Source organism: Muntiacus reevesi, chromosome 6 (genome assembly GCF_963930625.1).
Source record: "Muntiacus reevesi chromosome 6, mMunRee1.1, whole genome shotgun sequence".
Taxonomy (NCBI): Eukaryota; Metazoa; Chordata; class Mammalia; order Artiodactyla; family Cervidae; genus Muntiacus; species Muntiacus reevesi.
Window position 1 is genome coordinate 8,376,366 of NC_089254.1, and position 11,683 is coordinate 8,388,048.

At 47.0% G+C, this 11,683-nt stretch overlaps 1 protein-coding gene and 1 long non-coding RNA gene across 2 annotated transcripts; one reads left to right on the forward strand and one right to left on the reverse strand.

The window, feature by feature from the left end:
* Positions 1–454: 454 nt before the first annotated feature.
* LOC136171165 (uncharacterized) lies at positions 455–3,147 on the reverse strand. The gene is made up of 5 exons (XR_010663773.1): positions 2,708–3,147; positions 2,259–2,364; positions 1,985–2,096; positions 1,179–1,234; positions 455–713 (listed from the first exon to the last, which is right to left on the reverse strand). It is a non-coding gene; the product is annotated as an uncharacterized lncRNA (long non-coding RNA).
* A 1,505-nt stretch (positions 3,148–4,652) lies between these two features.
* FZD1 (frizzled class receptor 1) lies at positions 4,653–8,991 on the forward strand. Its single transcript, XM_065938572.1, has one exon. The coding sequence runs from the start codon at positions 5,232–5,234 to the stop codon at positions 7,164–7,166; it is 1,935 nt and encodes a 644-aa protein (XP_065794644.1). The 5' UTR covers positions 4,653–5,231; the 3' UTR covers positions 7,167–8,991.
* Positions 8,992–11,683: the final 2,692 nt, after the last annotated feature.

Sequence of the window (11,683 nt, forward strand, 5' to 3'; positions counted from 1 at the left end):
GATCCTGAATTTTTTGCTTTTAAGGGCTTCCTCTGTATCATGTAGGTTTGATAAATGAAATAACATACTGGTATAAAAATAAACAGACAATCTAGGTGTTTTTTTAAAAAAAAAACTTTGGAAGGTAACTCTTGGGAGTGATTTCTTTTTTAAACAAGTCAATGAGAACTTCTACAGATGCAGATGTTGAGAACAGACTTGTGGGCACAGTGAGAAGGGGAGGGTGGGACAATGAAAGAGCAGCACTGACAGATATGCATGACCACATGCAGAACAGCTAATGGGAAGCAGCTCAAGGAGTTCAGCTCCTCCCTCTGTGACCACCTAGGGGGTGGGATGGGTGGGGCAGGGACAGCCAAGAGGGAGGGGATCTACCTATACACAGAATTGATTCACTTCTCTGTCCAGCAGAAACTAACACAGCATTATAAAGTAATTATATGCCAATGAAGATTTTTAATAAGAAATACAAAGAATGATAGCTACTTAAAAGAACATGCATGCTAAGTCACTCAGTTGTGTCTAACTCTGCGACCCTATGGACTGTAGCCCACCAGGCTCCTCTGACCATGGGATTCTCCAGGCAAGGATGCTGGAGTGTGTTACCATGCCCTCCTCCAGGGGATCTTTCGTATCCAGGGATCAAGCTCACGTCTCTTCTGTCTCCTGCAGTGGCAGGCAGGTTCTTTACCACTAGTGCCATCTGGAAAGCCCTAAAAGAATAGAAAGTGTTAAAATAAGTGTCTAATGAAACTTAAGCCAAACAAGGCCATTTACCCTGTAGCTCTTCCTTTAACATTTCTGGTATTCTTAACTATAAACTAGAGAAAATTAACTAGTTCCTAGACAATATTTTTAGTTCCTTCCAGTTCCATGATCTGGAAAAAATGACTTTTTTTCTTTTTAACTCTTACTGCTCTTCTGAGCTCCCTCTCCAGTAAACTTCCCTGTCCAGTGGAAGATAAAACAAGCACAAGAATTTCAAAAGGAGAGGCTAGGATGAATGGAGAAAGTAGGATCAACATATGTACACTACCACGTGTAACACAGGTAACTGGTGGGAAGTTGCTTATAGCACACGGAGCCCAGTCTGGTGCTCTGTGATGACCTGACCCTCTCGGGACAGGATGGGCTTAGGGGAGGGAGGCTGGAGAGAGAGGGGATATATGTATACTTACAGCTGATTCACACTGCTGTACAGCAGAAACCAACAAAACATCGCAAAGCAGTTTTCCTCCAACGAAAAAAAAAAGTAAAAGAATGTCAACAGAAGAACTTTCGAAGCAGTACTCTGGGGAACAGAACTGCATTCTGCCAAAATCCCCATGCTCCACCCCCTTGGGGAGAAGAGGAAGCGCTTGGAGTGACGGTGGATGTTTAATGCATGTGGCGCTTCTTGGTAAGCAATACAGTAGAATAAATTCACTTTTCCCAAGCTCGGTCACCAAGAATGACCTTGAGAGAATAGAACATAAGACAGAGACATCTTTACATGAGAGGAGTGGCAGAAAAAACATGGCTTGATAAAGTTTCTAAGCATGGGATGCTATCAGCAGAAGATAGAGCATCAGGGCAGGAAGCTAGAGAAAAAGGGCCCCTGGGAGACTTGTGGAATGGGATGCTGGGGGGTAAAATGAACGGCTATGAACTCTGAGTGCTCAAAGGACCTCAGAGAGCACCTGTGCTTCCCAACCTCCTGTTCAATATCATTTTTCATGAATTACTGCCAACACACACTCTCATTTACATATGATACCTGTTGCATTTTCCTTTAAAAATACTAGAAATCCAGAAATGGTTTAAGACAAATATTCATATTCATGAATATTTGAAAAATAAAAAAATATGTATCTGAGACAAATACATAAAATACATAAAATATTTTAACAGGCAAAGACACAACAGCACAATCTTTAGAGACACCAACATACGTGATGATGAAATTCTCAGGTCCCTGTCAGTATGCAGTACAAGTGACACTCACCTTAAGTAGTGTCATTTCATTGTTTAGTTGCTAAGTCATGTCTGACTCTTTGTGACAGGTTGGTGGCCTGATCCATTCTCAGGAATTAGATGATCAATTCAATTGTACCGATCTGGTGACCAAATTGATTAGACAGTAAATGATCAGGCCAAATATAAATTACCATTTAGTATCAACTACTATGACAATTTTAAAATGGAGTTGACATCAAATGCTTAATAAAGTGTTCAGTGTAGAAAAGGACACAACAGTTATTCTCTAGCATCAGACTCACCTGGATGTCAGACTCAGGAAGGCCTGTGTGGGGCAAGAAAATTTGAATTTTTAACAAGTTCCCAAGGGCTGCTGCTAGTTAGGAGATCACACTTTGAGGAGCACTGCTGTTTAAAAAAGAAAAGAAAAAGCTATATTTTAGTTGAATTTAACATATAAAACAGATATGAATTATAACAATATTGTTCAGCCACCCCTGAAGCCACTCTCCACTCATGTGGGGAAAAGTCACCCTCCACAGCTCCCTACTGCCTGTATAATTTAGCCCAAATGTTTTCAGCTCAGTTCAGTTCAGCCTCTCAGTCATGTCTGACTCTTTGTGACCCCACGAACTGCAGCACACCAGGCCTCCCTGTCCATCACCAACTCTTGGGAGTTTACTCAGACTCATGTCCATTGAGTCAGTGATGCCATCCAACCATCTCATCCTGTCACCCCTTCTCCTCCCACCTTCAATCTTTCCCAGCATCAGGGTCTTTTCAAATGAGTCAGTTCTTTGCATCAGGTGACCAAAGCATTGGAGTTTCAGCCTCAGCATCAGTCCAATGAATATTCAGGACTGATTTCCTTTAGGATGGACTTGTTGGGTCCTCTTGCTGTCCAAGGGACTCTTAAGAGTCTTCTCCAGCACCACAGTTCAAAAGCATCAATTCTTCAGCACTCAGCTTTCTTTATAGTCCAACTCTCACATCCATAGATGACCACTGGAAAAACCATGGCTTTGCCTAGAGTATGGGCTAAAATTTTCTCCTGCCATAATATCTCAGCCACACCCACCCAGTCTCCCCCTTTGGCAATTTAAGTACTTTGGAGCTCCTGTCTTTCGCATCTTCCATCCACCTCACCATCAGATCCCTCCCCACCTTTTCCACTGGCTGGCTGCTCTCCTGTGTTCCTTGAGCTTGTGTGTGTTCAGTTGCTCAGTCGTGTCTGACTCTTTGCGACCTCATGGACTGTAGCCCACCACCCCCACTCCCACCCCCAGGCCCCTCTATTCATGGATTTCTCCAGGCAAGAATACTGGAGTGGGTTGCCATGCCCTCCTCCAGGGGATCTTCCCCACCCAGGGATGGAACCCAGGTCTCCTGCATTGCAGGCAGATTCTTTACCATCTGAGCCACCAGGAAGCCTCCTTCAGCTTAGGGATGTGCATTAAGAGAACTGATCTTCACCTCTGTGCCCTGCTGCATTCTGCTGCCTGTAAGGCTAGGCCAGGTCTTGCTTATCTGTGTATTCTACTACCTAACAGTGCTTCTAGGACAATAGGAGCTTGGTAACTATTTATTAAACAAATGAATGGATAAACAAAAGACAGAAAATAATTGTAGAAAAGGATCCCAAGAGACAGTCTAATCATAGGCCCACAAATCCTAGGTAGAATTAATAATACGGTGGCATTTTATTGATAAAACTGAGTCACTGGTTAGACCATTACTTGAAAATAGCTTGCAGGAAAACAACAACAAGGATGTAAGTGGGCTGAATTGTTTTGCTTTTTGAACTGGCATCCCGCTGTTCTGCATCTGAGTGGAAGTCCACTCTCCAGCGCAACCTAACTGGCCCAGGTCTGACCCTTGCACACTTCCCCCAGAGCCGCGGGCGTACCGGCCTCTGGCAGCCTCGCTGAAGCTCCCCAGGGTCCAGGCTGCCCCCAAGCCCAGCTCTGCCCTGAAGCCCCTCTGGAGTCTCAGGCATCCGGGACTCTCTCCTCCCTCAGAGACTGGTCGGGCGCTCAAGTTTTTCTCTCGAAATATTTAATGGGTACTTTCCCCTTGCTTCTGTTTCTGGATTGATAAAGAGGAGAAAAAAAGGAGTTTTTTTTTTTTTTAAACTACAGAAAAGATAATAACAGCGGACTGTAGATCTGGCTTTACTTTTTAAATGCTATCGAACTTTGTGTTTGGTCGTGGCGTTTTTTCTTCATCTGACGGCGATCCGGCGAACTTCTCCTTGGGGGAAATGGCGCGCCCGAATCCCGCCAAGCCCAGCCTGAGAGCTCTAGGATTTGAGAGTAATATTTTAAATAAAACCTCGACAGATACAAACTCGAAGGAAGCCGTTCGTTCCTTAAGTCAAAGGAATCTGTTCTCATCGAAGCGCTCGGTCTGCTGTTTGTAACCAGCGTTCAGAGCAGGATTTTTAAACACGAAAATGGATAAAAGAAAAGAAAAGCTAAATCGCGCGGTCTGCCGACTCCTATTCATTATCTCCAGCAGCATATGGGACCATTCTCCTACTTGTCCTCGCCCTTTCTTCCGCAAAAGCAAAAGCAACCAAGCCTGTCCCGCTTCATAGCAAACCCACTCTTTGTGCCCGAGCAGTGCCTCGGCCACCGCTCCCCCTCCCGCCTCCTCCTTCTCCCGCCCGCCGCCGACTTTCGCTCTGGGAAGCAGGCGGCGGGCGCCCTTTGCGCCGGGAAGCCAGTGCAGCGATTGGGCGACGGTCCCTGAGCCTCCAGTTCCGCGTCGGTTTCAAGGCTCCTCCCTCCTGGTGAAAGACAGACCGCGGGGCGCCTGGAAACCGGTCGGAGGGCGAGCGAGGGAGAGGAGAGCGGGCGAGTTGAGGGATTGACACAAATGGTCAGGCGGCGGCGGCGGAGGAGGAGGCGGAGGCTCAGGGGGGAGCCGAGGCTGCTGGGTTGCCGAGAGTTGCGCGCTCTGCCCGGCCGCCGCCACTAGCGCGGCGCCGCTTGCCAGGAGCCAGCTAGCCGAGGGCCAGGAAGGCGGGACGCGACCCTCGGCGCGCCCGAGCCACCGGGCTCTCCCCGCAGCCCCGCGCTTCATGAATCGCAAGTTTCCGCGGCGGCGGCGGCTGCGGGACGCGGAGCGGGAGCCGGGGGAGCGGGCCGAGCACGGCTCGGGCTCGACGGAGGGCACCGGCGGGGAGGAGATCGCCCCGGCCGCAGGGGGAGCAGCCTCCAGCCGCGCCACAGCCAGCCTCAGCCGAGCGGCGCCAAGAAAGGAGCCGAGAAAGTATGGCTGAGGAGGAGGCGCCTCAGAAGTCCCGAGCCGCCGGGGGCGGCGGCACGAGCTGGGAAGTTTGTGCCGGGGCGCTCCGCACTGTACCCGCGGCGGAGGGGAGCGGGGACGCGGGCAGCCGCCGCCGCCGCCCCCCGGCTGACTCCCGGCCCTGGGCGCGCCGGCTACTACTACTGCTTTGGCTGCTGGAGGCTCCGCTGCTGCTGGGGGTCCGGGCGCAGGCGGCCGGCCAGGGACCCGGGCCGGGGCAGCAGCCCCCGCCGCCTCAACCACAGCAGAGCGGGCAGCAGTACAACGGCGAGCGGGGCATCTCGATACCGGACCACGGTTACTGCCAGCCCATTTCCATCCCGCTGTGCACCGACATCGCGTACAATCAGACCATCATGCCCAACCTGCTGGGCCACACGAACCAGGAGGACGCGGGCCTCGAGGTGCACCAGTTCTACCCGCTGGTGAAGGTGCAGTGCTCCGCCGAGCTCAAGTTTTTCCTGTGCTCCATGTACGCGCCCGTGTGCACCGTGCTGGAGCAGGCGCTGCCGCCCTGCCGCTCTCTGTGCGAGCGCGCGCGCCAGGGCTGCGAGGCGCTCATGAACAAGTTCGGCTTCCAGTGGCCCGACACGCTCAAGTGCGAGAAGTTCCCGGTGCACGGCGCCGGCGAGCTGTGCGTGGGCCAGAACACGTCGGACAAGGGCACCCCGACGCCCTCGCTGCTGCCCGAGTTCTGGACTAGCAACCCCCAGCACGGCGGCGGAGGGCACCGGGGCGGCGGCTTCGCGGGGGGCGCCGGCGCTTCGGAGCGAGGCAAGTTCTCGTGCCCGCGCGCCCTCAAGGTGCCCTCCTACCTCAACTACCACTTCCTGGGGGAGAAGGACTGCGGCGCCCCCTGCGAGCCGACCAAGGTGTACGGGCTCATGTACTTCGGGCCGGAGGAGCTGCGCTTCTCGCGCACCTGGATCGGCATCTGGTCGGTGCTGTGTTGCGCCTCCACGCTCTTCACCGTGCTCACCTACCTGGTGGACATGCGGCGCTTCAGCTACCCTGAGCGGCCCATCATCTTCCTGTCGGGCTGCTACACGGCGGTGGCCGTGGCCTACATCGCCGGCTTCCTGCTGGAGGACCGCGTGGTGTGTAACGACAAGTTCACGGAGGACGGGGCGCGCACCGTGGCGCAGGGCACCAAGAAGGAGGGCTGCACCATCCTCTTCATGATGCTCTACTTCTTTAGCATGGCCAGCTCCATCTGGTGGGTGATCCTGTCGCTCACCTGGTTCCTGGCGGCCGGCATGAAGTGGGGCCACGAAGCTATCGAGGCGAACTCGCAGTATTTTCACCTGGCCGCCTGGGCCGTGCCGGCCATCAAGACCATCACCATTCTGGCGCTGGGCCAGGTGGACGGCGATGTGCTCAGCGGCGTGTGTTTCGTGGGGCTCAACAACGTGGACGCCCTGCGCGGCTTCGTGCTGGCACCCCTCTTCGTGTACCTGTTCATCGGCACGTCCTTCCTGCTGGCCGGCTTCGTGTCCCTCTTCCGCATCCGCACCATCATGAAGCACGACGGCACCAAGACGGAAAAGCTGGAGAAGCTGATGGTGCGCATCGGCGTCTTCAGCGTGCTCTACACCGTGCCGGCCACCATCGTCATCGCCTGCTACTTCTACGAGCAGGCCTTCCGGGACCAGTGGGAGCGCAGCTGGGTGGCCCAGAGCTGCAAGAGCTACGCCATCCCCTGCCCCCACCTCCAGGCGGGCGGCGCCCCGCCGCACCCGCCCATGAGCCCCGACTTCACCGTCTTCATGATCAAGTACCTTATGACCCTCATCGTGGGCATCACGTCAGGCTTCTGGATCTGGTCCGGCAAGACCCTCAACTCCTGGAGGAAGTTCTACACGCGGCTTACCAACAGCAAACAGGGGGAGACCACCGTCTGAGACCCGGGACTCAGCCCGTCTCCAGCCCTCGGCCTGGTCCCGGCCACCCCCTGGCCCTATGGAATCCTGCCCAAGTCTGGCTCCTCTCCCTAGCCATTCACTGCTTTTAACAAGCTCCTGCAGAAGCGTCTGTTCCCGGGGGCGCAGGGACCCGAGGGCCCAACTGCCAGAGGCCCAACTGCCAGAGGCGGGGGGGATGAACAGACCTTTCTTGCTCTGGTACCAGGACTGTACGCTTTTATGACTTGTAAATAGCCTGTGTAAGATTTTTGTAAGTATATTTGTATTTAAATGACCGTTCGCGCGTTTTTCTTTTACTCTCCTTGTTTGTTTGTTTAATTTTAATTATTTCGGGCTGTTTGACCATTTTTCCTTCTAGCCCTTTTCAGAGCAGCACAGAGAGAAAACCACAGCGCACCGCTGGGAGCTTCTGCGAGTGCTGGCGCGCCCCTCCCTGCAGCGGGTGGGGAGCGCCTGGGCCGCGCCGCCTGGGTCTCTTCCCCGCTCCGCTTTCTGCCCCCTCCCTCCCCTTCCTTGCTGGGGTCGGGACTCTTTCAGGTACAGAAATCCACAAAGCTTCCACTTCGGAAGGTGGGCCCCGGCCGTTCCCAAGCCTGCCCTTGTCCGGAGCCAAATTGCCAAGACGGGCTCTTAGACTATCCGAAGCTGAAATTTTCACTGTCCAGAACTTCCCCGGCTTCTAGGAGGCCCACGGATGTGGGCAGGGGCAGCCCCGGGCTCCTTGGCTCAGGCCTCCAATGCCCAGACACTCCCTCCTTCCAACCAAGTTGGTTAGAGGGTGAGTGGGGTAACCAATGCCAAACTTTTTTTAAGTCTCATTTTTGGTGGATGAGCTCATTTCATTCTCTAGTGTCTAAAACCTGGTATGGGTTTGGCCAGCGTCATGGAAAGATGTGGTTACTGAGATTTGAGGAAGAGGCATGGAGCTTTGTGTGGGTTGGGAGAGACTGAAGATAAGGTTATAAAACGCTCATTCTAATTGTATAGGGATGCCTGGCAAACTCTCTTAAGATTGAGAGCACTCGTGTTTAGATTTACCTTTATGAAAAATGGAAACATTAGGTCACCTGGAAAGCTTTGTTAAGGAGCTGATGATCCTTGCTTTCCTTAACAGGAGAGCAAGACGGTAAACTGAATATGAAAACTTGAAGGAGATTTCAGTGTAATGGATGTCCTCAAAAGGAAGTGGTACTTTCTTATTTTCAATCAAATAATAATTAGACATATGTCAGAAACTTTAAAATGTACATTGTACACTTGTACGATTGTAACATATTTTTATGATCACTATTCACCAACACATTCTGAGGGAGGAACAATCCACATCACTAATAATAACCTGGGAAGATTCCAGGAAGTAAAGGAGGTGGAATAATTGATGGGATTAGCCACCGAAATAAACAAAATATGGGCATGCATGCTAAAGGGAGAATGTGTGCTGCAGGTCTACTGCACTAAATCCTGTGTTCCTTTTTGGATTTACAGAAATGTGCCCAATGTAATCTTTCAAAGCCATTGAAAAATATTCACTTTAGTTCTCTGTGAAAAAGAGGAGAAAAGCAGTCTTCCTGATTGTATTGTTTTAAACTTTTAAGAGTTTTATCAAAATGCCCGTACTTAGGACATAAATCTATCTATGTCTGTCATACCCTAAAATGACAATGCTCGTTGAATTTGGTATGCATTTATTCTGTTCACTATCACAAAATCATCTATATTTATAGAGGAATAGAAGTTTATATATATATATATAATACCATATTTTTAATTTCACAAATAAAAAAAATCAAAGTTTTGTACAAAATTCTATGGTTTTTGCGCCTGAAAATAACAGAGCTGGAACTGTCTGCACTATGCACTAGCTGTCTTTACATTTTATAGTGTCTGTAGCCAAACCCACAGTATATAAATTCAGGAATTCAATGAAAAAGTCTATCTTAAACCTTCAGACCAGTCTTTCCAAAAAATTAACTGACTTCCATTGTAGTGATTGATGATGTGAGGTCCCTAGAAAAGATATATTTCCATGACGGTAACAATATGACAGAAGTTTGCAAATTATTTCCTTACCTAGAGAAGATTATTAAAAAGAAAACTAATTTTACTATAGCTTTTTTTCTGTAAAGAATAAATTTACATAACTTTCTGTAATATGGAGGTTGATTTTTAAATCATCAACCATCATCTTTGTCACAATTTTTATGAGGTATTATCTTATATTTGGATACTCCAAAACCATAAACAGGCAATCAATAAATGGTTAACTGACTGTGTTTATAAGCATTTTAAGCAGCAGTTAGGTGGATAAGGCTGTTTTGCTGTTTGTTTCTGAAGACCCATTTTTATATTGTTCGAAGAACTTGCTCTAGAGGAATTATCTGGTTGGTCTACTCTTAGAATTTATATAAATGTACAATATGGAGAGTGTATATAAGCATATATCTATGTCTATGTATAAAATATACACGCTAATTTTTATAAATTAAAGATACAAAGTTTACTTATATATTTTACAGTATGGGAATAAGGTTATGAGAAAAGGAGAATGCCAGATGGAAAACCTCAAATACCTTTGAAAAATAAGTCTCTTATCCCTTTATACACTAAAAATACCTATATTAAGTTTTCCCATGAAAACATTTTGTGATAAAATGACAAGGGGCTGAAAGGAAGACCTTTAATATAATAGAGTTAATTTCATGGTTGTAGGGCAGTTGTCACATAAGTCATCATCATCATTTTAAGGCAGATGAAAAAATTAAATCTAACTGAAAATAAGAACATTCAATTTTAATCACCAAGGTGCAACTTTATGTTTCTTTTTCTTTTGTTACATTAATCTAGCATTAGATGATATTGAAGAAGGTTTTATTGTATGGGCACACAAAAATAACAATGCTTAGGCTAAATTAAAAATATCTTCTCACTAGATAATTCAGCAGATAATTTTTGGAAAAAAATTTAAGATTATTAGCCTATATCCAAATAATAAATATAAAGCATTCTTATTATGGGTGTCCTTAAAATGATGTAACTATAAATTTAATGCAGACAGGTTTTATAATGCTAGCTTTAAGCAATTTTAAAAGACATTTTTAAGTCATCGCCAGGCTTTGTTTTTAGAAAACAACTTTTAAATTGTGTAGCATATAAAAAAGCCAGTGTATTCTTTTGTTTCTTGTAACAGTGATGGCAAAATAAGACTTGCCTGAAAAACCATAAAGCTACTGGGAATATGGTCCCATTAATATGCTGTTTCCATGACAAACCCTATTTTCAGATTATTTGGTTTGCCTATTTTGTTTTTTTCAGCCAGCTATCAATTGGAGTCAATTTTCCCCTTACGGTGTGTGTGCTTGCCTCAGCTTTTGTAGTAAATCCATGCATAGTATGAAATGCTCTGTTTTTAAAAAAAGCCAGTTTTTACTTACATTTTGTGGGGGGCAGAAAGTCATATTTGTAATCTCAAAGCCAGTCAGTGTCAAACATATGCAAAACAGCTGGCCTGAATTTTTCAGTCTGTCTGAGGCAGTCACTTGTTAGCCTGAGCTGGTCTTGGTTCTTTTGTCTCCTCAGAGCACTGAAGCCTTCTGCTGTAGTTGCATCATTCTCAAAGTCTAGCAGTGAACTAGGAAAGGAGACCACAGTGAAGAGTTGGTGGCCAATTAAAAAAACAATGTCTAAACCACAAACCATCTCAGGACTTGACTGACTTCAGATCACTTTCCATGATACCCTGTTTCGATCCTGGTACATATTTATTTTTTTAAAAGATGTCTTATTTTCCGTGTGTATTTGTGTTCATCTTCAGCTGCTCTTGCTTTTGTTGCTTTCTCATCCATCTGTTGGCTGTAAGCCAGATTTTTATGTAATGTACATGCAATTAATTGAAACCAGTGTTATGGCACTGGATAGCTCTGATACATTTCTGATTATAATGTTCTGTGTAACTGGGACCTAAGAGATAATCAAAATGTGATCATTACATATGTCTTGAGGTGGACACTAGTCATATTGTCAATAAATACTTCATGGAATATATTAATACAAACATAAAAGTTTTGCAGGATTAAGCTGTAGAAATCAAAATAAGATGTGGACTGCATATGAGTTCCCCAGTTACATTACTAAAAAGGAACTGTGATACAACCTTAAATTCAAGACTTATTTTAAGACCCTTACGTTTGAAATGGAATCTTACAAGGGAAGTGCCAGACATGATAAAGTTAATTCTGGTGACTACTAGGATTTATATCTATATTTGGAACTGTTGGCACATACCTTTAGAATTTGAGAAACAGTCTTTGAGCTTCATGATTCAGAATTCTGTAAAACTTACGGGGCTTAAATATTTCTATTCAGTTTGGTCATAACTTTGACAATGGATGGATAAGACCATAACTATAGTGACAAAACAAATTATTGGTAACCTGGTGATAAAAAGAGAGACTCCAGACTAATTTTCTTAAGTTTTATCATGATCTGTGGTGACAAGT

Excerpts from the sequence above, each read along its gene's own strand:
- FZD1 (XM_065938572.1), top strand. The coding sequence starts at position 5,232 with ATGGCTGAGGAGGAGGCGCCTCAGAAGTCCCGAGCCGCCGGGGGCGGC.